The 26,839-nt window shown below is 34.9% G+C and overlaps 1 protein-coding gene across 6 annotated transcripts; it reads right to left on the reverse strand.

Moving 5' to 3' along the window:
* On the reverse strand, positions 1-25,784 carry pfkpa (phosphofructokinase, platelet a). Of its 6 annotated transcripts, XM_051098348.1 has the most exons (23): positions 25,538-25,784; positions 22,667-22,740; positions 21,839-21,916; positions 21,515-21,704; positions 21,104-21,269; positions 20,940-20,984; positions 20,651-20,759; positions 19,654-19,749; positions 16,957-17,049; positions 16,375-16,500; positions 15,695-15,759; positions 15,074-15,143; positions 13,172-13,318; positions 12,003-12,073; positions 11,803-11,890; positions 10,449-10,601; positions 6,128-6,280; positions 4,477-4,641; positions 4,226-4,287; positions 2,920-3,031; positions 2,424-2,523; positions 720-825; positions 1-624 (listed from the first exon to the last, which is right to left on the reverse strand). In XM_051098348.1, the coding sequence occupies exons 1-23, from the start codon at positions 25,626-25,628 to the stop codon at positions 468-470; spliced, it is 2,517 nt and encodes an 838-aa protein (XP_050954305.1). In that variant the 5' UTR covers positions 25,629-25,784; the 3' UTR covers positions 1-467. The 6 variants fall into 6 exon arrangements, with proteins under 6 accessions (XP_050954305.1, XP_050954301.1, XP_050954302.1 ...); XM_051098344.1 differs by lacking the exon at positions 10,449-10,601 and having other exon boundaries at positions 25,538-25,783; XM_051098345.1 differs by lacking the exon at positions 6,128-6,280 and having other exon boundaries at positions 25,538-25,783.
* Between the last annotated feature and the right edge of the window lie 1,055 nt (positions 25,785-26,839).

Here is a 26,839-nt window from a genome sequence, read left to right on the forward strand (position 1 = left end):
TGATTTTCACACATGTGATTGTGTTCTTTATTGGTCAGGCAAATGTTAACACTTGATGATGCAATACATTCAAACATCAAACGGTGCTCTAGCAATGTGGACTTGGCCGCATACGGCGCTTCACACCGGAAAGTGGAATTTTTGCTTCTTTCTGAGAACTTCAGATAGAGAGAGAAATGTGCTTTGAAGCGGAACACTATTGCAACATGACGGGGTGACATCGGGGTCGCCACTCGCGACAGGAGCGAAAGGACGTGAAACAGCAAAACGAAACGCCACTGCTTCGTACACTCTCCTACGATTAACATTGATTTCTGTAAAATAACAAAGGGTGACATTTTTCAAACAAAGCGCTGACAGAACAAAGAGGTGCAGCCCAGAGAACAAAAGTGTCGACGACAGCGCTCACAGGACAGACGGGCCCGTCTAAAGCGTGACCTTTGAACACCGCCGCTATTTGGATGAGTTTAAATGGCAGCCATGGCCTCGGACTCTTTGGGTCGGTTGAGGACCACGTGTTCCATCTGTCCGGAGTCTGACACATCGTAGCTCGTCTTGTACTTGGCCAAGATCTTCATGAGGGGACGTAACTTCAGCCACCACTGCTCCTTAGGGATTCTGTGACTGAACACACAGAATAGAACGTCCGATATTATTACAGATACAAAACATTTTAGCCTGTTTTTAGAATGGATGTTAGAACTGTGCTGTGTACATACACAAAGTCGGTCTCATCTTTGAGCTGAACCACAGGCTGGAAGACCATCGCACGTCGTCGCATGCCCAGCAAACAGGCCGAGTCTTCTGTGTTAGCAAACACTCTCCCTACACACACACACACAGATTCAACACACGATCACAAAACTGCTAATAAAATTTTACAAATTAAATAAAAAAAAATTAAAAATTAAATAAATAAAACATACTGGATAAACATATTTACTATTTACTATTGTAAATCTACCATTAATATACAAGCCTATATATATATATACAGGCTTGTATATTAATGGTATATTTACAATAGTGAACTGGCTTATTAAAAAAAGACAAATAAAATAAATAAAAACAGTGAAAATGCACAATTTTAAAATAAATAAATAAATAAATAACATTTATATTGCCTACAAGTGTTTATAGTAATTACAGATAATTTATAGGAATATTTACAATAGTGAACTGGCAAAAAATAAAATAAAATGGAAATCCACAAATTAAGTTACATTTATACAGCCTAGTATATTAATAGTTAATGTTTATAGTATATTCTAGTAATTATAGATCATTTATAGGAACATGTACAGTAGTAAACTGGCAATAAAATAGAATAAAATAAAATAAAATAGAAAACCACAGATTAAAAAAAAAAAAAAAAAAAAAAAAATCAAAATTATTTTTATATAGGCGAGTATATTAACAGTTAATATTTATAGTATATTCTAGTAATTACAGATCATTTATAGGAATATTTACAAAAGTGAACTGACATAAAATAAAATAAAAATATATTTATGCAGCCTAGTATATTAATAGTTAATAGGAATATTTACAATAGTGAACTGGCATAAAATAAAATAAAATAAAATTCACAGATTTTAAAAAAATAAATAATAAATTATATTTATAAAGCCCAGTATATTAACAGTTAAAATGTACAGTATATTCTAGTAATTATAGATCATTTATAGGAACATTGCAATTGTAAACTGGCATAAAATAAAATAAAAATCTAAATTATATTTATATTGTCTACTATATTTATAGTTCATATTTATAGTATATTCTAGTAATTATAGATCTCTTATAGGGATATTTGCAATAGTAAACTGTAAAATAAAATAGAAAGCCACAGATTTATACTAAACTGAAATAAAATAATAAAATAATATAAAATAAAATAAAAAAAATCCATAGAAAAATCCACAGATTTTAAACAAATATATAAAATATATTTATGTAGCTTAGTATATTAATTGTTAACACTTATAGTATACTATGGTAATTACATATTGGGACAATTACAAGAGTAAACTGGCCTATTAATAAAATGTATTAATTATACAAGCTACACCACAAAAAATGCACTAATAAATCCTCTTTCAGTGAGGTCACTGACTGAGTAAAATACAAATGTTTTACCTTCATCTTTATTCATCCACAGGCACAGCAAAAGGAATAAAAACACACACAAAACTGAGCTGAGAAAATGCAGCGACTTTACGATAACATTTCGAAATCAAATAAATCAAGGTCAAGGATTATATTGAGTGTGTACGTGTGCAGTCATGATTACGCTTTAACAATATGACAATTATTACTGAGTGCCTCAAACAGAAGGTCGAGTGGTGAGTGAGTTCTAAAGACAGATTTAGGAAAAGTTTGTATAATGACTACATGAAACGCATAACTCTTGTCTTCCATACCTTTTCTGTAGCTGTCATTCAGTTTCTTGGTGATCCACTGCATGGCCTTAGCAGCGATTTTGGTCCCAAAGTTACGGTCAAATGGAGAAGGAGCACCACCCTAGTGAAAAACAAATATATAATTATTAATTCACTATCTTTTTTATATAGAATTGATATGTATTTATAATTTATTAGTTAATATTCTTTAGGTATAATATTACTTTGAAAGTACTACCTTAAAGTCAGTGTAGTGTTCACAAATACATAATACAATAACATAAATCTTAATTTCATAATAATAAACATTTTGGTAGGCCATTTATGCCATGCACAAACAGTATTGAGATGCTCCTGTTTCCAGATTTAATCGTGTATCTTAACACTCTCACTTGTTCACTTAAATTAGCAGGCAAGAGAAAACAGTACGTCTGCTCAGAATATTGATTGATTAAAGTGGAGTTAAATGGTGCCTGTCGGCCGGTGTGTTGTGTGACGTATGATTGATGTGCAGTACCTGCTGCATGTGACCCAGAACATTCTTCCTGCAGTCAAATACTCCCTTGCCCTCCTCGGAGTAGAGCTGATAGATGAAGTCTGTGGTGTAGTTTTCATTACTGTTCTCGTTCCTGCATGAACACAAGCACAGACAAACCGGCTGAGTGACTGACAGACCGCCTGAGGCTCTGCTCCCACATCTCAATCACACCGACCCAAAATACTCTCATCTGAGTCGAGAGCAGACAAAACATGAGCCAACAAGCCACAAACTCAGATTCTGTCATGCGTGATAGATCAACCACAAATAGATAGATAGATAGAGTTAAGTCAGTTAGCACTGACTTGAATAAGATATTTCACATAAAAGATGTTTACATATAGTCCGCAAGAGAAAATAATAGTTGAATTTATAAAAATGACCCTGTTCAAAAGTTTACGTGTGCTTCATTCTTAATACTGTGTTGTTACCTGAATGATCCACAGCTGGGTTTTTTGTTTAGTGATAGTTGTTCACAAGTCCCTTGTTTGTCCTGAACAGTTAAACTGCCTGCTGTTCTACAGAAAATACTTTAGGTCCCACAAATTCTTTGGTTTTTCAGCATTTTTGTGTATTTTAACCCTTTCCAAGAATGACTGTTATACTTTTGAGATCTATCCTTTCACACTGAGGACAACTGAGAGACTCATATGCAACTATTACAGAAGGCTCAAACGCTCACTGATGCTCCAGAAGGGGGGGGGGGGGGGATTTAAAGATCACGGTAAATTTAAGTTTTGTCTTCTGGGAAACATGTAATATAATCTGTAGCTTCTGGAGAGCAGCACTAAATGAAAAAAATATGATATTTGCAAAATAGAAAAAATGTACACATCCTTATTCTGTTCAAAAGTTTTCACCCCTGGCTCTTAATGCATTGTGTTTCCTTCTGAAGCATCAGTGAGCTTTAGTGAACCTTCCATAATAGTTGTTTATGAGTCTCTCAGTAGTTCACAAAAATGCTGAAAAACCAAATAATTTGTGGGACCTAAAGGATTTTTCTGAAGAACAGCAGGCAGTTTAACTGTTCAGGACAAACAAGGGACTCATGAACAACTATCACTAAACAAATAAACAAAAAATCTGTGGATCATTCAGTTAACAACACAGTATTAAGAATCAACCGTATGTAAACTTTTGAACGGGGTCATTTTTTATCAATTCAACTATTATTATATGTAAAATGTGTAAATAAAAAATAACATGCTTTTTGTATGATCCTGCAAAGTGTATGTAAACACTTAACCTCAACTATAGATAGATAGATAGATAGATAGATAGATACCTCAGAACAAGTCCTCTCTGAATACTGGTCTTCATTTTCTCTGTCAAGTGCTCTACATTAGACTGAAGAAAAGAGAAACGCAGTTTCTTCATTTAGCCAACAGATGGCGCTAATGTTTATAGTAACTGCATTAGACTTGGCACGAAATCAAAGATTATATAACCTTATACGTAGTTATTTATGACTTACGTTACATAATTTTATTACTAAGACACTAGGGTTTTTGTGTTTAGCGTGTATGCGCTGGTAACCTGTAGGTCTCTGATGTCAAACGACTCCTCAAAGATATAAGCAGCATCTGCTCCAGCCGCTAGTCCGCCAACACTGGCCAGATAACCACAGTAGCCTCCCATAGTCTCGATGATGAACACGCGGCGCTTTGTTCCGCTGGCAGATTGCTTAATACGGTCACATGTCTGACAAATACATACAAGTTCAGTCATTTCTGGTCTTGTTGAGAAATAACAGAAATCTTGCTACAACTTGCTGAATCACTGTCATGCCAGATACAAATACATTGCATGCCATGCAACAAGAGCCACTTTTAGACCTCTAACTAAACATGTTCTTACTACTGTTATGAATACAAATCAGTTTGGAGACATAAAATATTTACTTTTCATGACAGTAAATCAAAGCTGCAGAAAGCTTCAGGAAGATGAACTGCACTGAATATGGGCTTTTAGCAATCTTACACACTGACAGAACAATTTATGGTAAACAATAATGCTTGTCATACCAAACTCTATATAAGATTGAATATGCTATTCCAAAAATATTGCAGTCTAAACAGTCTAAATGCTTTTATTACTAAGTATCCTTGAGTCATTCTCAGGAAACTGTCATTTTGTGTGTGATGTGTGTTTTCACGTACTAGTGCAATAATTAAAACAGTCACAATATTTGATGTATTTTAGTCTTTTTTATTATGTAATGTAAAAGATATTTTATAACAATGCTATTTTTTTTTACTGTTTTTAATTAGAATATTAAAGATTTGCATGCCAAATAATCATCAAAATGAAAACGTAACATAAAATATATAGTAAGTGATTTATAAAGAAATATTCTTTACATATAATACTTTTAAAATGTATTTTATATTATACATTTGTTTTATTTGTTCATAAAAAAACACAATTCTGACAAAATTCAGCTTATATTACCATGCAAAATAACCAACTAACTAAATAAATAAAAACATCACTTTTGTCAACTTTTTTCCCTTTGAAATAATGTTTTGACATTTAAGTGAATAACACCATAATTTAATGTATATTATTTTATTATATTTGTTTTATTTGTTCACAAAAATAAAATTCTGCTTAACTTTAGCTTGTATTACCATGCAAATTATATATATATATATATATATATATATATATTTATATATAAATTACAAACAAATAAATAAATAAATGCAGAATCCCTCACTTTTTTCAACTTTTCCCCTCTTTAAATAATGTTTTGACATCACATTTAAGTCAATAACATCATAATTTTAAACGTATATATAATGTTAAACCGTACATAATTTAAAATAAAGACTATATATTCTAATAATATCTAATAATATTCTAATCTAATAATATAACTTATAATTATTTAAATGTTATTTTAGCCTTGTCAGGCCCAATAATTTAACTCTATTATCTGGGGAAAATATTAATATTAAGCACAAAAAAAAAGTAGAATACATTATGTGATATTTGCAAGCAAACACTTATATCAAATGTTTTGCAGTTTCAACCCCATAACATTCAATCCCAAAATCTGAATATAATAGGCTTGGCACAAATTCAAATTATAATTATATAATTTCAAGTAATGTGACTGGGTAGAGCTAATGTTGTTTCCTACGAATGACTCTTTTGCAGTCAGGAAGGAGGTTTGTCTTCTTACCTCCACAATGGCATTGAGGGCCGTATCTGCCCCGATACTAAGGTCAGTGCCGGGCACATTGTTACTAATGGTTGCAGGCAGCATACAGAGCGGGATGCAAAACTCCTCATAGCTGGACCGAGCCTCATACAGCTGCAGCAGACACTCTAAGGCCTTTGGCAGGTCAGCACAACACAGCAGGGGACCACAGGGGATAGGACAATGCACACGTTAGACCAGCAGGGGGAGTACTGGTGCAGGAGCGGACCCTGCTGATGGGACACCCACCGTGTGATTATCACCATGGCTTCCGAATGCAAGTCGAGGGGAAGAGGAAGGGGGTACGGATGGGGTCGAATCGAATTTGGCACTCACACGCACAAAGGGTTGTCACGTGGCAAAACACTGAAGCGAGACGGCAGGGGTTCTGCACGCTTTTAACAGACATAGAGGCAGCAAGATGACTCACAGTCCACACAATAACACTGATAGTGATGATGCCATCCTAACATTAGCATAATGAATTCCGACCGCTCTTTGCATGCTATTTGCTTACTAAATTGTGATTTTGAGAATATTTAAATGTGTCAGTTCATCCAAAGCTGACAATTCTGTCATTATTTACACATACCCTCATGCTATTACCCCGTTGTTGTTTTTTTTCCATGAAAAATCAACATTATCCAGAATGACATATTAATAGTGCACTATATTCAAAATGTTCTGATGTCACACAGTAGCTCTATGTGAGTTTTTGTGCTGAAAAACTTCTAACACGGTATGACGTCTGTAGCTAATGGTGTGTTCACACCGAATGCCGAATTTTTTGTGCGAGTAGATTACACACAAAGTCAATGCAAAGATGCGAATAGAGGCATATTGAAATGATGCGAAATGCACGACGCATTTGCTGCAAACACACGATATTCGGCTCAATCCAGTCTTGAAAAAAAAATTCAACTTGAACGGAAAATTCGCATGACGCATTCTCACGCAAACCAATCAGCGAGGAGCTTATGGACACATCTGGTTGTATCAGAAAATAGATAGCATTACTGGAGCCAGAAATGTATGCTATAGTTATCTGGAGCATAGAAAATAATTAAAATCACTTGTAGTGGTAGTTGTATTTTATTAGCATGGCTACAGAGATGCTGCTATCAATAATAATAATAAAAAAAATAAATAAATAAATAATAATAATAATAATAATAATGTCTGTGTATATACAGTAAAATGTAGCACACACATTAATGCGGGATTAATACTCATCCACCTCTGGATGGTGCTGTGAACCCAGACACATCAGCATTTGGCATTCCAGCGTATTTAGGACTTCCACAACAGGTACAAAGCACCAGTTGTAGTTATCTCCACCATGGTTTTATGTGCAATGTTATTGGTGTGAGTGATGCGCACAAACATCCCACAAGTAATCTAGTGCGAGTGACGTAATGCGTATATTTGCTTTGCGTTTGGTGAGAACACAGTTAGTTTCCGTCTACTGTTTTTGCTATTCTGTTATTAATATTTCATATTATATGTGGGTTTTTTGCTGAAAAACAGTCAAAGATGGTATGACGTCTGTAGCTAATAGTGTGTTAACACCAAACGCAAATTTAATTATTTGTGCAAGTAGATTACATACAAATTCAATGCAAAGACACAAATAGAGACGTATTCGCGACAGGTGATGCGGAAGACGCGGAATGTGTACTATTCGCCTCAATCGCGTCTTCTGCGCAAGTTGAACAAATTTCAGCTCAAGCACTGGCAAGCGTGCAAGCCAATCAGTGAAGAGCACCATGGTTTATCGTGTGATGTTGTTATTTGTGTGAGTGATGCAAAAAACATCCTGCGAGTAATCTAGAGCGAATGACGCGATGCGTATATTTGCTTCGCGTTCGGTGTGAACACACAATTACTTTCCGTCCACTGTTCTTGCTATTCTATTATTAATTCTTCTGAAGTCACACAATAGCTCTATGTGAGGTTTTTTGCTGAAACAGTCTGACGTCTGGTATGACGTCTGTTAATTATTTGTATGAGTAGATTACATACAAAGTCAATGCAAAGAATAGAGGCAAATTTTTTAGTTTGGCAGAAAGTTTGGTTTTCTGGCATATTTTCCACAACAGGTACAAAGCAGCAATCATAATTATCTCCACTATGGTTGAGTGATGCGAAAAACATCCCACTAAGTAATCTATATGCGTATATTGGCTTTGCGTTTGGTGTGAACACACCATTAGTTTCCATCCACTATTTTTGCTATTATATTATCAACAAAGTGTACATTTTTTAAAATTAATTATGTATTTACTTATTTTTATTTATTTATTTATTTGCAAAATTTGCTGTCTCCAGTCTGTTTCCAACCAGCTGGCCTTTTATAAAATAAAATGGTGTAAGAAATGCATTGTTGCATAAGTTATCGCAAATTATCATTTTGTATTTAAATTCAGCAGTTTACTGCTTACTAATTTCACAATACTTATATATTATTAAATAATACAAAATAAAAGAAACTTCAAATTAAGATGTGTAATCAATAAAAAAGACAAAATTTAAAAATAAGAATACATGATGTTTGAAAGGTAACATGTCTTATTTTTACCAATATTAATCAAATAATTTTATATAGAATAACAATATTCATACAATCGTTTCACACACTATTGAACGCTGAAACAGTGCTTTATTTATATTTTTATTTATTTATATTTTTATTTTTCATATTTTTGTTAAAGCTACTTTTCTTGACTACAGGTGTTTTCAAAATAGTTTTTACAACATTTTAAGTATTGACAGAATTCATGTGCTAAAGAAACTGTATCATAAATGGCATTTCCAAAAATCCTTGAATGTAAACTTGGCTACTGATATGTAGTGTAAATGAAGACAAGAAAATGATATTTGGGAGCAACAGAACAAGAGAAGATATCGTGGCTAAGTATTCAAGAATTAATTCCCATGACTGACTAACTAATATGTGGCCACATTTTAATTTGTTCCCTCATTTTAGTCAAATGATTTAATTACGGAACAAATTAGTACAATAAAAGGAACAAATTAGTGCAACATAATCACCTTTTTTTCCTACATTTAGTCATTTAAAGGTATTATATGCACTAATAATTCTTGCCATTACAAATCCTACAGTACACATAGTCTACTTTTATGTTACTTTTTAATTTTATCCCTACTCTCTGCTAATTTTTTCTGAAAATTAAATTCAAAATAGCTTTGCATTTAGGTTCCATGAACAACAAAAAGTTTGTAAGGACATGAGGGTTTCAGGTGAACGATCTCTTATATGAAAAACTGGTGGTAGGCTGTGCTTTAGTAAGGCTTGTGTTGATTTAAACCATTGATGTATAGAAACTATGCAGACAGACTCCAGTTCCGCCAGCATTAGCCAGGATCAGCGATCTGTTATGACAAGTTTAATGCGGTGTGATCACAGCACAGCACAGGCTCAGTCACATGACAGCCACAAAAAAAGCACAGCTCAAAACATGCCGCCATCATGTCATCTTCACTTACCTGTCAGCTAACGGCTCGCCTTTGAGGTTACCAGCCAAAACATTAATGCTTAATGTAGAAATATTAATAGCTCACAAAACTACATATCCAGGTCATATTTGACCCCCAAATCGATAAGGAATAATATTTTGCTAAATTTCTCAATTAACTTAATTTTGCTTAAATAGTCTTTGCACATTTGTTAATGATGTTAATGAAATTATTAATTATGTCCTGTTCACTTAAACTCTTTTACATGTTTTTTTTTTTTTTTTTTTTTTTTTGACTCTTTATACTGAAGAATAAGTACTATAATTGTTAAATTGCTTGTTTAAAGCTAATTTAAATTTATTTGAGCTCATTAGACATTATATGTGACCATGGACCACGAAACCAGTCATAAACTTTTACATTATCTGAAAGTTGAATAAATAAGCAATATTTGAAATTAGCTATTTGAAAATTTGAGGGTGCAAAAAATTTAAAGTTAGCCAAATGAAGTTTCTAGCAATGCATATTACGAATTAAAAATTAGGTTTTGATATATTTATGGTAGGAAATTTACAAAATATCTTCATGGAACATTTTTGGCATAAAAGAAAAAAAAAAAAAAAGTATTGTTGGCTACTGCTACAAAATATAACCATGCTACTAGATTTAATCTGCAAATTTAACTGAACAACAGTAAATGTGACCGCAGCCTAGTCTGATGTGATTGGCTGGTAAACTTGAGGCGAAGCCTGTAATTGGCTTGTAAAGAGAAGACAGAGCCTCTGATGTGATTGGCTGGTGGGTTGCACCCTCCAGCCTCACTTACATCAGTGATAGCGTTCAGAGCCGTGTCTGCGCCAATGCTGAGATCTGAACCGGGCACATTGTTGGAAACGGTGGCCGGCACCATGACCATTGGCACACACAACTCCTCATATGTCCCACGGGCTGCTAACAACTCCATGATCCCCAGGAAGGCCTGCAGGGCAGGGCAGAGCCGGGGATTTAGTGAACCACAACTGGTGCTGGGAATGGGGATGGGATGAGGGGACAGACAGGGAATGACAGAGACAGACGAGGAAGGAACCGAGTGGAAAGCCATGGCCATCACGACGGAGAGCATGAGATAGAGGATCCACTCCGTACACACACTTCAAATAGAAACACTTGCAGAAAATACATACACACACATCCTGATGATTTCTGTATAGAAAGAGAGAAGATGAGCCTCGAAGCATGAAATGACTTGCAGGTGAACAATTCTGGAATTTAAAGTTATTGTTCAGTCTTTAATGGCGCCATTTGTCATCTCAGCTGTGTGAATGTTAATGTTGCGCATTCAGACGGCTGAAAGATGAACAGGTGCCTGCTAAGAAGGTGAATTTCACCATTTCTGAATGCTTTTGGATATTCGTTATAAAAAGAACAGGAGCACAGGAAGCTTTAGATGATGCAGCATAGGAAAACATGATGGAGAGGGTAGGAAACAGTGTCATGGACTTTTTAAATTAAGAATTAAATTGTTTTATGAAACTAAATGACAGACTTCAGGGTGTAAAATGACTGATATTGTTTAGAATTTAAAATGATTTTTTTATATTAAATTAAAATAAATATCAAGTCATGTTTTGTTAATAATGTTACAATATTGATGGGTAACACTTTACAATAATCTTTTTTAGTTAACCTTAAAGTTAATGCATTGAGAATGAGCAATACATTTGTTATAGTATGTATGTTTTTGTTAATGTTAGTTATAAAAAATACACCTGGTAATTAGTTCATGTTAGTTCAGGTTCATTAAATAATATTAACATAAGTTTTCTAAAAAAAAATAAATAAATAAATAAACAATATTAATAGGATTTAAAAAATGTATTAGTACATTTTGAAATTATCATTAATTATGACTGATTAATACATTCGAAGAAGTTTTCATTGTTAGTTCATGTTAACAAATGTATTTAACTATAGGAAGTTTATTGTGAAGTGTTACATATTTCTGTGATTATATTTTACATAACAAAAAAATATAAAAAAAACATTAAATACACTAAAATAATATCTAAATATTATATAAAATAATAACAGTGAAGCACATCACTTTTTTCACAATTTTGTGACACACTAAATGCAAGATAAAACATTCAAATGCCTAAAGTCCAGGCTGGAAGACATACCTCGAATCCTCCGATCACTAACAATGCATTTATGTTATTCATCCGCATCTGTTCTGCAATTTTGTCAATATGCTTTGCAGGAAGCGTTCTGCAAATTTGAGAACATTGCACTAAGTATAGCACATTGCATGCAAAATCATCTGCATTGCTAAAATCTGTATATAAACATGCAACATTTACTTTGTATAAAAGATAAATACCGTTTAGTTCCCAGGAGGGATCCACCCTGACCCGTCCATCCACCTACATCTGCCCATTTGATCTCTTTTATCTGAGAAAATACAGAATAGTGGATGAAAAATGTGTTAGAATAGCAATTTTCTTATATAATTTTTACTTCAAATAGTGAAAAATAAGTGCTAACTTTTATACTGAAAGTCAAAAGTGCCCCATATGATACCTCAGGGCAATCTATTTTTAATGTAGTTTTTTCAAATACAAATCCACATAGTTTAAATGTGATTACCACTCGTGTGCTTTCTAAATTCATTGACTTATTGGATTAGACTGGCTAAGGAGATCATAATGGAGAACTCAGCTATAGGACTCTCTTAACCAAAAATAATTTTTAAATCAACCAATGTATCAGGGCCAGAGAGAAAATAAGAATTCAAAAACATTAAAAAAACAGCTATTTTATAGCTACTGATACTAACACATATGGATTTGATGAGGCATTGCTTTCTCTAATCAAGTCTGTAATCCTCCTCGAGTTTGTTGAACAAGATAATTAGTGGATCATGTCTTAATCTAAGGTCCAAGCCCATGTAATGTAATTAATAGCTCAGTGTTTATCTTGATTCCTCTGAAAGCTCTTAGCATACGGCTAATGGATTTTACACATCGCCCCCTATCAGCACACAGTGGTACTGCAGCGGTAAATTGGTTTATGTTAATCCTGTCATGCTCTGCGTCAGAGCAAACAGCAGCAGTGCAGGTCTAGAGGCGACACCACAGCCTGTGCTGTTTTCAACACCTACTTGAATTAAACATGTTAAAGTGCTGATGATTTCCTTCTCTTAATCCAATTACTAAAGCAATACAATTAGCACAATTTGATGTGAGCATGCCATTTGAAAAGGCAGTATGTAATTGCCGTAACCTACAGGCTAATGCTAGCTATGCTACACAAAACAGCACTTGTATATGTGGCCTGTAAAAACAATGATTTTAACATAATGTAAACTTGTGCTAAATGTGCATTTATTTTTTTACTTTTGGCATCAAACTGGGGCATGATTTTGCTTATACATGAAGCTTGTTTCTGATTCTTGTTTTACATCACTTACTGAATGTCTCCCATAAATCATTGAGTTTAAAAAGCTGCTGGATGGTTATTAAATATTGGAACTTATGGATAAATATTTACCTGTCCCTTATAGAATCCTTCAAAACCGTCACTGACAGCGAACATTTTGTGTCCCTCTGAGATGCCCACTCTCACAGCAGATCGCACAGCTGCGTTCATGCCAGCCGCGGGGGCGCCCACGTTCAATACAGCTACATTGAAATTGCTCTGAATGGGGGATGAAGACATAACATATCAATAATTTACATTAAAATCACTTCTCATAATCCAGCAGAGCATTTGCTAGCATGAGGCTTCAGCTATTTTACTCACATAAGTTTGGTTGTATATAATAAATACAGCAAGCGTCGTTGTGGATTACTGTAAATCTCCCTGGATATATGCAGCTTGACAAAGCAAATTAAAAATGGCCATATTCATTTATATAACAAGTTTGTACATCTGTATATTCAAGGCCTGGTATTTCTTGATCATCACTGTGTTTTTGTGTTGATCACTCAATGCCTATTAAGAATTTAACAGTGTTTCCAACCAGCCATTGCTGGTTCATCAATCTGTTTTCCATTCCAGTCAGAGCAGGGTAATTTGGTCTTTCGTTCACTCGACACACAGCCCAGAGCACCAGAGAATGATTATTGACTAAACAGTTCTAGACAAGCAGCCATTTGACTTTTGTGACTGTGATGCAGCAGCTTTGCCATTCAAGACTCTTGTTTTCTGGTCTATACAAGGTGTTTAAAAAAGTAACAGTAAACATACATATTATGCATTGGTGGCTCTCAAACACGGAGTTGGGATTAACTAGGGACAAATCACCTTTAAAATAAGCTAAATAGCTAATAATAATAATAATAATAATAATAAAAGCTGTAATTATTTGAGAATCAGGGTTGTCATGGGCTTGAAAAGTCTGGATGTAAGATATAGTTGAATTTTAAAACTGTGATTTATAAACCTGGAAAATAAAATTGAAAAATAAAATAAAATTAAATAATAAAATTAAAATTAAAATTAAAAAAATAAAATAAAATAAAAGATACTGCTATTTGCAAAACAATCATGAGCGACTAGTCATGTAAACGCATTGGAAACTGTGATTTATAGACCTGGTAAAATCTTAAAATGATTAAACATCTTAAAATGATTTTTTAATACCTAAAATTATTACAGGGTAGAAATTGCTGGGAAATTGATATGTGCAAAACATAATTAATTATTATTATTACAAAAAAATTAAATAGTTATTTAAATTTCTGTAATTATGCAATTTTATTATGTATATTTATTTATTTTTTATTTAATTTAATTATTTTATACTCCACATAGACAATTTATGGAATCTGAGATGCAGAAGCTGCTTGTACTCACCACAGAAACACCATGGTATTGATAGCACAAACATACGTTTGTCAGCATGTTTACACATCAATGCCTGTTATTTAGCAACTGATTACCAACAGAGCAAAGTGGTGTGGAGGGTAACCAATTATAAAAGAGGCAATTTGCATAAATATGATTTAAAGATACAATAGCAAACAGCCTGTTGGTGGAAAATTGTCAACTAAAAACTCATAGTCTCGCTGCCCGATGCTAGTTTGAAGCATAAATCACAAGCAAAATATATAACAAATATCACAAAAATCGTACATATTGTGCCTTTAACACAACTAAAGGCCCTTTAAGGATTCGCTGACATTGAAATAATAATAGCTAGAGAATAGAGCTAAAAATAACTATCCACGAGCAGAAATATTCACAAAGGATGTGTGGCAGGACTAATTAATCTTAGTTTCCTCTGGAAGCATCTGCTAGGGGTGAAATTGTGTCTCACAGTGTGTAGTGAGGCCTTGTGAATCAGTAAGTCTGGTCCAACAGCATGCTGATGTCAGTCAACAGAGGTGTTTAGTAAAAGATCACCAGGGTAAAACAAACAGAGAATCCCTCTCAGGACGTGACACTCACGTGTGGAAGCTCAGACTCTGGTTTGCGGTGAGCCAGCAGTTTGTAAGTCCTCAGATTGTTCTCAAAGCTCCTGCATTTACACACAAACATATAAGTGTTATTTATATATGTAATAAGATTTAGGTGTTGAATTTGTAGTTATGTTGAAAATAAATACAACATATATTAGCGTCCAAAGTTTGGGGTCATTAAGATTATTTATTATAAAGATACATTGAATTGATCAAAAATGACAGTAAAGACTGTTACAAATATAATAAGACAAAATGTTACTTGATCAGCAAATCAGCATATTTAAATGATTTCTAAAGGATCATGTGACACTTAAGACTGGAGTAATGATGCTGAGAATTCATCTTTGCATCACAGGAATAAATTACATTTTAAAACATATTCAAATAGACATCAGTTATTTTAAATTGTAATAATATTTAGTAATATTACTGTTTTTACTGTATTTTTTAATCAAATGCATTCAGCCTTGGCGAGCATTAGAAACGTCTTTCAAAAATATTTAAAAACCTTACCAACCCCAAACTTCCTATCAGTAGTGTACAAGCTATTCAGGGTTGAAAGAAGTTATTCACACTACAAGTTACTAAAACAACATAGTTAACACACCTTCCACGTAGCCGTACGGCCTCTTCAAATCTTTTTTCATCCATGGCCTTCTGCACCTCTTGAGTCTATAAGAAAAGCACTTCCATTATAAATGTTATGACTTTTTTTTTTTTTTTCAGTTAAAGGGATAGTTCACCCAAAAATGAAAATTCTGTCATAATTTACTTACCCTCAGGTTGTTCCAAACCTGTATGAATGTCTTTCTTCTGCTGAACACAAAAGAAGATATTCAGAATGTTGGTAACTAAACAGTTGCCGGTAACCATTGACTTCCATAGTATTTTTTTCCATACAATGGAATTCAATGGCTACCAGCAAATGTTTGGTTATCCAAATTCTTCAAAATATCTTCTTTTGTGTTCAACAGGAGGAAGAAACTCAATGATGACAGAATTTAAATTTCTGGATGAACTATCCCTTTCAACACATTTTTCGTAATATCAAAAATAAATCAAATTTTTATTACTGTAATGAAGTAAATCATTTTGTACAGACAACATTTTCATTTAACTAAATGTAATTAGATATTTACATTTAAATATATTCATAGGTATGCAAATGCCGGACTGATTCATGAGTGCAGCAGTAATACTGTGTTCTCACTCCTCTGCTGAATTGCATGAGTGTGGATCTGTATTATCACAGCACTAAATCCAATGTGGCATCTGTCCAAGTCTTACCATCTGCACACACTCCATGAGGGGCAGCCGCACAGACTGGTTCCCACGCAAAGACACCACGCAGGCTGGCGTGTTTGCAGTGGTCTCAAGCAGTGCCAGAACCGCCTCCACACCCATGCGACTGGCCTGACAACAAACACAAAACAGCATTGCAATCTGTAGTGCACTTAGTCAACTCTAATGTAATCTAAATCACTTTATGTAAAGAAATAGGCTCACGTTCCATGTAAACAGAAAATGTAATTTTAAATCTACCTAGGGATTTACTATTGCTAACATATTGTGTTTAGTAGATACTGTGTGTGTTATGTGTGTAAGCAGACTGTGTTTGCCTGCTGCTGTTGCTTATTTGAGCATCAGATCAAATTTTATGAACATGTACATAAACATGAAGCACTTAGGAAAACAGTGAAGTCCTGTTCCTACATAATTATTTTTTTTTTCCAATTCCCCAGATTGCACTTGAGTCTTTACTTTGTGCTGCATCATTATGGAAACAGCAGAGCACGTGCAGCGTGTGGCCATCAAATCTGTTTATGTACTTAATGTAAGCTCCCCCAACCCTCTTCAAGAGTTTCTCACCAGAATCCTGTCAAATGCTGAGGGCGTCCCTCCTCTCTGGACGTGGCCCAGGATGGTCACGCGTGTGTCGAAGCCCAGACGCTGAACCACCAGCTGGAGGGGTAATAAAGAAGATTTAGAGTTGAATTACAGGAATCAAGGGAATTCAGAGGTTTTAGGTCATATTTTGTCAACAAAACGTCTTGTACATCATGCTAGATAACATTAAAAATAAATAAAAGCTAAATCCTATTGAGTTTTTGAAAATTTAAGTAAAAATTCTCAACGTAATCATAATGTTTACTAACCATAGAGTAAATGAAACGTTAATAATTAAGTTAATCCCAAACTGAAAATTATGTTGTCATTTACTCGCCCTTGTGTCTTATAAAACCCCTATGACTTAGAACACAAAAAGAGTTATATGTCGAAGCTGCTTAAATTTTGGTCTGTTTCTAACACAAAGTTACTGTATGATTTGGAATATAGTGCAAAGGTCATACGGATCACTTCTGTAGGGCTGTCACTAACAATTATTTTGGTAATCGAGTAATCGGTCGGTTATTCTGACGATTAATTGAGTAATCAGATAATTATAATATATTTTTTTGTGGCAATAAAAATAGACCTATGAGAACAATTGACTTTAAAATTAATAATAGCAATAAGGGCAATAATAATTAGTTCAAATAAAGTATAAAAAGCAACTAATCATATGGTTTTATTAAACAATACTGTTAAAATACATAATGTATTACAAACAATAGAACTAATGTACATTTTGTATTATAATAAACAACTGCAGAGGGTGCCAACGGCCTGATGATTGTTTTTACACTTCACTGCATGATCTAATCCTTGTTTTAAATTGGCTAAACAATATTTAATTTGAATATCCACCTAATATTTAATATTGGGCCATTTCTTTATGCCAGAAATGCTACAGCCACTGTAATTTATTGATATGTGGACATCAAAACATGTAAACTCAAAGTGAGGGTTATTTGACATGGGCAATTTGCAGTCAAGGATTTATTTATTTATTTTTAAATCAAGTCCTGAATAACTATCCAATATGTACATTCCTGAATAACTATCCAAATTGAATCAAGGAATCGTGACAGCCCTATACTTCTGTCATACTTTCATGGTGTTCTTTTTTTTTTTTCCTCAGTTAGCTCCTGATCTCTTTTTTGTATTTAAGAGAAAATACAAAAACAAAAAAAACAGCCTTTTGTGTCCCAATGAAAAAAAAAAAAAAAGTCATATGAGTTTGTAATGACAACAGAGTCACAGTAAACGATGCCAGAATTTTCTTTTTTGGGTAAACTATTTCTTTGTATGTTTTACAAAATTTGACACTGGGCCACAAAGCCAGTTATAAGGCTCAATTTTTCAAAACTTTTTTGAAATTTATACATCATCTGAAAGCTGAATAAATAAGCTGTTAGGATAGGACAATATTTGGCTGTGATACAACTATTTGAAAATCTGGAATCTGAGGGTGCAAAAAAATATTGAGAAAATCGCCTTTAAAGTTGTCCAAATAAAGTCCTTAGCATTGCAGGGCATTGGACTAAATATCGTAGGACATTTACTAAATATCTTCATGGAACATGATCTTTACTTATCCTAATGATTTTTGGCATAAAAGAAAAATCGATAACTTTTACCCATACAGTGTATTTTTGGCTATTGCTACAAATTTACCCATGCTACTTAAGACTGGTTTTCTGGTCCAGGGTCACAAATTGAAAATGTTATTCGATGATAAACCTTGGTACAAGCAAGTAAGACTGGAATATCCCATAATAGTGCATGCATTTAGCATAAAGATTCAAAAGAAAGCTGCAACGCACATGCAGAGAATAAGAAATTTAGCATTAATTGGCAAAATTAGAACAGCACTCCATGCTAGTCAGTAAATTAGAGCCCATTTTTAGTAGTTAGCATTCAGAGACTGTGCTAAACATTGTAAATAGTTCAATTCCTGCAGGACCTTTTTCAAGGTGAGGAAATGTACTTCCACTCACACTGAATCATCTGAACAAAGAAAACATAAATGCTTCCATTTATGTTTCCATTTCCGTAACTAAAACTAGATTTTTACATTGTCTGAGGAAAATGTGAGTAGTGCTTGCATGAGTAACATATACCACCATGATGCTGGTGTTAACTTGACTACTTTCTAACAATTTCCCTTATTTCTATACAATTTTGCACCTAGATAAGGCTATGGGCCCACATATGTACAGAACATGTACCCCATGTCTCTATGATGTTTTAATAAGTTGATCCAAATGAAGTATCATTCATGGCAGTATCACAAAGTGATAAGATACGGAATGACGGGTTAGGAGTTTAAAGTACGAGCAATAGTAACGCTAATAGTGACGCTTACCTAATGTTTCTTGTAACACAAAGTATTCTGAAAGAACACATAAGACTAAACTGTAAAGCACGAAGATGTGCATGCTCCTGCTTAAGGTAGCATTCAAAACACTTAGTCGCTGATGCCGTGCAGTAGCTAAGATAAACAGTAAGTAGAGGATAGCTGTAGCTGGTTATGTTCAGAAGTGACCACAAGTGCCTTACCAGAAAGAGTGTGTGTGTTTAAGCAAACCACACAGGACAAAGCCAGAGAGGGCGGACATACAGAGCTCACAGAGGTCAGGGGTCAATGCATGAGCTGGATCTCTATGCACCTCATGTACTTACATTCTTTACATGTTCTGAGGTAACGGGCTGGTTGTTACGATCAATCGCACCTTCAGCTACTATTATGATATTCAGCCTTTTCATTCCTGCCCGTTTCTAAGAGGGTAAGAGACACGTCACAAACCGAAAATAAAACAGCGGGAGAGATTCAGAAAGCTGGAATTCAGGCTGCAGAAGTGGCCCCTTATTGAAACACCAATCCTACTGAAGCAACATTCGCTTGAGAGAGCAAAGTGCCTTTCTCCCGCCCGAATGACTTGTGATCAAGTCATCATGCAAATCGCTGTTAGTGTGAAAGCCCTTGTACACCATATAGCATGTAGTAGAATTTGAAGCATAAGCATTGACGCTTATTGGAGATGGGCCACTCTAGTTATGTAGCATTCCAGATTTTTGCTCTCTCCCTTTGAAAACATTCAGTACTCACATCCTTGACTATACTAGAAGTAATAGCTTTTCCATGTCTGTCAATGGCTCCTTCAGCGACTATGATTATGTTCAACCTTGAACCTCTGGATCGCGTCTGGGGCGATGAACACATTTGTTCCACAAAAAACATAAGCATGTTATAAACAGAAGAGTATATACCAATATAAAATACATATTGGGACTAGTGGAAAGTGAGTTACTGTATGCAGACATCTCTGGGATAAATACATTATATAAGCTATAAATATATATGTACCAATGAACCAATGCTGAAAAGTAGTCCCTAACTTAGTAGTGTGACTACTAGAAATTTAGTAGTGTGACTGTTTTACATAAAAAAAATATATATCTCTAACAAGTTGTGATGGAAAGCTGTACTTTTCAGAGTCACTTTCCCAACAGTGTATACAACCACAAGCTTACTTTAATGGTTTTGGCAATTTTCGAGGTTACAAATTACTAGGTATAAACTTGAATGTAATACAAGTGTGAGCACCTGACTAACATGACAAGTTTATCAAGGGTGCTACATGTAGATTTAGTGAGAAGTGATGTATTTTTGTTTTACCGCAGACAGTTTTTGACACATTTTCTCTTCCCAGCCATCCTCAGGGGGCATTTCAGGAATCAACACCCAGTCGGCTCCACATGCCAGGGCACTCACCAATGCCAGATAGCTTTACACACAAGCGCATACGGATATATAGAATACAGTGTCTTATTTGACAGTAGGCAGCATTATTTTACCATCAAGCGCAAGCACCATGCCAATCATATTATTTGAACAAATCCAGGCCAAAATACAGTTGAGGTTAAAAGGGCTCAACTGTAGCTGTAATCATATGTACTAATCTTACCCACAATGCCTGCCCATCACCTCCAACACAAATGTCCTCTGGTGACTGTAATCCACAAAGAAAGATTAGCCAATAAATGGAAATCACTCAGAAGCTAGCTTTTTCTTTCATAAGAATCTTCTGGTCATTTTACATACATCTAACTTTTAGATTAATGTAAGTACCTCTGAGCTGTAGTCATAATCGCATCCACCACCTCAATGATTCGGTGGAGGGCTGAGTCTGTCCCTATTGTCATGTCGGTGCCACAGAAGTCATTATCAATAGAGCCCACCATGCCCACAATGTGAAGAGCAGAGTATTTCTGAGCTGCATCCTCATCAATCAGACCTGTAATTAAAAACAGCAACAAAGTGCAACAAACAAGGCTATTAACATTTTTATTATTTGCATATCAATCTGCTCTGTTTGATCTTTATTTTTGGCTTATTTAAGACTGATTAAAATCCTAAAAGGTAATGAGCAATATTTTTTTATTCTGATAAATGTTTTGAACAGCTAAAATGCTTTGCATGTAAATTTGTATGTAAAACACCTCTCAATTTTATTTCTATTGTGTCATCTGCAGCTCGTACCTTGCTCGACCAGCTCTGCAAGCAAGCCGCTCCACTCCTCTCTGAAGAGATTGGCCCCGGTCAAGCTGCCGTCTCCACCAATCACGCACAGGTTAGTGATGCCCCTCTGCACAAGGTTATGAGCTGCCTTCAGACGACCCTCGCGCGTGCGAAAATCTTTGCATCGTGCGCTGCCGATAACAGTGCCGCCCTGGAACACAATCATACAAATTCGTAAGCACTGCAAACATGAGATGGAACAGCTACTGGGCCATGTAGGAACCGTAACGTTGCGACACCAGCTCTCATTGCTCTGAGGGGCCATATGCTTCTCATCACACTCACCATTTGCAGCATGCTGGACACACTCTCCCATGTCGCCTCCTTGATGTTGTCACCTCCATCCACCATACCCTGATATCCCTGTACAACACACAAACACACATTTAAAATCCCTCCCCTTATCCTTAAATGACCTCTTAGTTACCAGAAATGAATTCAGGTAATCATATGAACCAGATTACGGAAATTGGCAGGCAGTGTTCTATCTTGGCAAAGATGTGGCTTTGTGTTTACAAAATGTTTCTGCACAGCACAAGGTGAAGCATGTCATTTCTGCACCATTTGCAAATGATTGTCTTAAACTCATAAAATGACATGCTTCAACTTTAAGAATGAGGATGGAATCATGAAAAAAAATGAATATGTGGGTTTCTTCACCGAAGCAGTTGCATAAAAGCACAGTGGGCGAAGATGTTCGACCTATCACAGCCAGACATCTCTTCAAGCAGGGCTGAGATGCTATTTGAGATGTGAGTGGAAAAATGGTGTTTATGAGGCCAGATACATGGGGTTTTAATTCAAATCACTATGGAAAAACTTCTGCTATGCCAACAATGCTGAAAAGGATTAACTTATTAGGACTTATTTCAATGAAAGGCCTGTGTGTATTCATAATATTTGTTGAGTAGTAACATTTCTATATTGGAAATAACTGATTGGCCATTGAAATAGAGTGAACAGCAACATTAAGAGCCATTGCACCCATATGTTATACAGCACTGCCACTAGTTTGTCTTATTAATATTTACACATCATTATAAATATACACAGCGTGTACAGACAAATCACTCTTACAGATTTATTAAAATTCTGTATAAACTAAAAACTGACCTCATGAACGAAGTACACTTTGGCTCCTACATAGATTCCCATACGGACCACAGCCCGAACAGCAGCATTCATCCCTGCAGAGGAACAACAGACAGATCAAATTATAGGAGGATATCTTTAGAAAAACATTGGGAAAACGTGTTCGAACTCGCTGTTTGTTTGCATTTGCACTTGATATTGTAATTTGAGGATTACTGGAATGCAACTGCAGCATATTATAAAAACTCGCAGGCCTCTTTGAAGGCCTCCTCTGCCATATTTGGTGAAATGCTGCCTTCTCCTATAATACCTCACTGATATCTCTCTATACTAATACTGGATTATAAATACTATTTTTATAATCTCAATAACCTTATATGTCCATAACATAAAAAACTGGCTAAATCTGGTTTGCTAAATTTGCTTACTGAAAGCTACACTGCTGTTACTAGGCAACACATTACACTTGACTAGGAAGGAATGAGTAAGAAAGAGCCACTGTGAAAAGCAGAACAGCTTAATTCCTTAAACACACATACACACAAAGTTTCAGGTTGAATATCATAGGTGATTCAATTTCAGCAGACACCCGTGTTAAAGGAACAGGTTACAAAAGTAATTCATAATTGACTCAGCTGTTTTTTTTTTTCTTCCTCTGGAATACGAAAAAAATTTAAATTTGAAAATTGATTTCCATGCTCTTTTTTCCATGTATTTTCAACTGCAAAAGTGCTATAAAAGTAGAACATTGCTTGGTGCTTTCTATATGGTTGCTTAAAAACCCAAGTCAACAACTGAGTCAACAGTCTCTCTGATATGCTGGCCTGTAGATACAGTATGGCTTCGGTTCCTCCTAGTCTTTGCATTTTTCCCACCTGTTTCATTGATCGCCAGGCAAATGTTACGTTTGATGTCAGATGTGTCAAGCGAGAGATCTGCCCTACAGGCGCTGAAAAATTCAGTGTCATAGTGAGCTCAAGCTTTTGAGTCTGTCACTGTCGATCAATTTAACTAAACAGACAAAGTCTTGCTATTTATGTCCTGCAGCTGCTTTAAAGATCTAAAGCGTTAATTGAGTGAACTCATCTAAAACATGTACATGTAGGATACGTGCAGGTATACATTAAGACACTAAAATGACTAATTTTGCATGTAAGTTACATCAGTTTAGAGTCACTACAGAAATGACACACTGATTCTACGATGACTCATTAACTACTATGACTTTTTTTTCACAGTAACATACACTGCAGTTCAAAACAGGAAAATCTGCATTTCTCATAGAAGCTGCAGTGAAGTCCCTTGTGAGGATAAAGTACATTTTAGCATACAGAAGAGTAGCCTAAATCTTTGCTTTCAAGGTAATACTTTAAAGTAGCACCTTTGATTTAACATTGTTACAAAATGCAATTTTCAAGTGTGTAGTTATGAAAGTGTACTATCTTTAAGGGTTTTTTTCTGTAAATTATATGCAAGAACAGTTTTACGCTTTGAAGTACACTACAAATACAATTAAGCACACTTCTCACTTCTTTTTTACAAGAGATGCCTGAATGGTCTCATAAACTAGGCTGGTCTCATAAACTAGGCTAGTATGTTCCTAAATGGAATACTAGTATTTGAATTAAAGGTTAAAAAATAACTGATTTTATTCCACAATATATATATATATATATATATATATATATATATATATATAGTTTTATTGGACAAGAATCAGAAAAGGTAGAATCCTCATAAGGTAACAACTGCACCTTATACAGTGAAGGTATGTTTTTTTTGTTTTTGTTTTTTTGGACTGTGTAAAACGTGACATTGGTTTAAAACCTGGCGCGTTGGTCACATGACTCATCTTCCTGTGACGTAACTCTTCGTCTCAAACGCGCAGCGGTTCCTCACGTACGCATCCTGGAGATACCCTAAACCCTTTAAGTCACTAAATCCACTTCTTCTTTACAAAACGCATCAGTTAATGAAAAACGAATCGTGACCTTTAAAGTATCAGCCCGCGTTAGGCACGTGAATGCCACTATGAAACCCGCAGCAACTTCCTGGTTGATGAAGACGCAAAATCATCATATCGATGAAACTGACAGACAGAAAAGCGCTTATGTGAGGTAACACAAAGGTGACGGTTAATGTTAAGCAAATATGAGCAAGCATCGTAATCTTTTAGGATGGATGGAGGCAGTGAAGACACGCTACGTGCTGTTCGTGAAGGTCACATGATTCCGCAATGCAGTGACATGTATTGATACCGGTATATATGTAATTCATTCACTTAAACATCCACATAAGAAAGACTTCAATTAAAGCTCTTTGTTATCTAACAAAACAGTGTGATGGAAATGAAAGCTTCTTTCATTTGACATGAGCTGAAATGTATTTAGTGTTATTTGCTTCGTCTTCCTCCTCCTCATCCTCCTCACCATCATCCCAACCTGCATTTTTACCAATATTAACCTGTCTAAACTGCGAGCAGTGGTGAATCTAAAACGACAACACTGATCCTAAACGTCAAACGTATCACATAGCGAAACTGTGACCTTGTGATATCTCATGGTTACATTTACATCCCTTTGGACCTTCAAGGGCCATTTCATTCATTCTGATGAGAAGCAACTCTAAGTATGAGATTCTAACATGGTTTCATTTATAAAACGATTGGTATAATGACAGAACAGACAATTTAACGCTGGCAGTCGTGAATCGTCCTGAATGTCACAGTGTAACAGAATCCACATCTTACGTCAAAGTGAAACAATGTAACAATCATTCCGAACTCAATGATTCAATGTAACACTGAAAATAAGGAAATAAAGTTATACATTGTAACAAAAATGACCACGAGATGTCAGAACGATAACAGTGTGCTCCTCAGGAGTCGTGTACCTTGCGCATCTCCTCCGCTCGTCAGCACTGCTATGGCTTTCCCAGCGCCCGTCAGGTTCTCAAAAAACTTCTTGTTGTCTGTCTGAGCCATTTTCCCTTTTAATACTTACAATAGCTTAAAATACAATAGTGAATAAATTAAATTCTGTATGAAACAGTGCCGGTACGGGGACTCTGTCCTCCCCCTCTCCTCTTCTCTCTCCAGCGGTCTCCTCCAGCACGTCCTCTGCTGCCCCTCCTGAACCTGCATCAACAATATTTCTGACTGACAGCTCTCTCAGCCAATGGCTGATCAGATCATTCGTTCCTGGCGGAATTTTGACCAATCGTGAATGCTGCCGGCAACGTTTCCGTGTAGGAAGATGATGTAGGCGGGACGATAAGTTTGCATTTGACATATATGGTCTGGCTAGTATTTCCGGAAACTGAGATGCCGTCAAAGAGCAGGACCATTGAAATTGAATTTACAGTTAAGTTTATTCTTGTCATTCTTATTTTTGTACTTATAATTGAATTTACCGCACAAGTAAATTCATAATTAAAATGAACATTTGCGTTATAATTGTGCTAGTCATTTCAGTAACTTTGCAGCCGTTATTTTTGGAGTATGTTGCCGTCTGTTGGTTAGTATAAAAACTGCAGGGAAATGCCATTAGAGGAGCATCATTCAGTCTTGTTTGTTGTAGTTTTCATAATACAGCAACAGTTTTTTTTTAACAGGCTTTTATTTCTAAGAGGGAAAATCGTATTGTGATGTATCTTAAATGAACAAATGACAATACACTTTTCAAATACACTACCAGTCAAAAGTTTTTTTAACAGTAAGATTTGTAATGTTTTTTTTTTTTGTTTTGTTTTGTTTTTTAAAGAAATCTCATCTGCTCACCAAGCCTGCATTTATTGGATACAAAAAAAAAAAAAAAAAAGTAAAACAGTAAAATGTTTTACTATTTAAAATAGCTGTTTTCTATTTGAATATATTTTAATATAGTGCTGAATTTTTATGAATTTTCATTACTCCAGTCACATAATCCCTCAGAAATCATTCTAATATTCTGAATTGCTGCTTAAAAAAAAAAACAAACAAACAAAAAAAAAACATCTATTATTATTATTATTATTATTATTATTATTTATTATGTTGAAAACAACTGAGTAGAATTTTTTTCAGGTTTCACTGATGAATAGAAAATTCTGAAGAACAGCATTTCTGAAATAGAAATATTTTGTAACATTATAAATGTCTTTATCATCACGTTTGATCCATTAGCATCCTTGCTAAATAAAAGTATTAATTTCTAT

Source organism: Labeo rohita, chromosome 24 (assembly GCF_022985175.1).
Source record: "Labeo rohita strain BAU-BD-2019 chromosome 24, IGBB_LRoh.1.0, whole genome shotgun sequence".
In the NCBI taxonomy this organism is placed as follows: domain Eukaryota; kingdom Metazoa; phylum Chordata; class Actinopteri; order Cypriniformes; family Cyprinidae; genus Labeo; species Labeo rohita.

What these genes read in the sequence shown, in the direction of transcription:
- pfkpa (XM_051098348.1), bottom strand. Translation starts at nt 25,628, where the DNA reads ATGGCTCAGACAGACAACAAGAAGTTTTTTGAGAACCTGACGGGCGCT. An exon ending in ATTATGACTACAGCTCAGAG is followed by an intron (nt 20,985 to 21,103) that starts GTACTTACATTA and finishes TGTGGATTACAG; the next exon opens with TCACCAGAGGACATTTGTGT. An exon ending in CCTCAGAACATGTAAAGAAT is followed by an intron (nt 17,050 to 19,653) that starts GTAAGTACATGA and finishes TTACCCCTCCAG; the next exon opens with CTGGTGGTTCAGCGTCTGGG.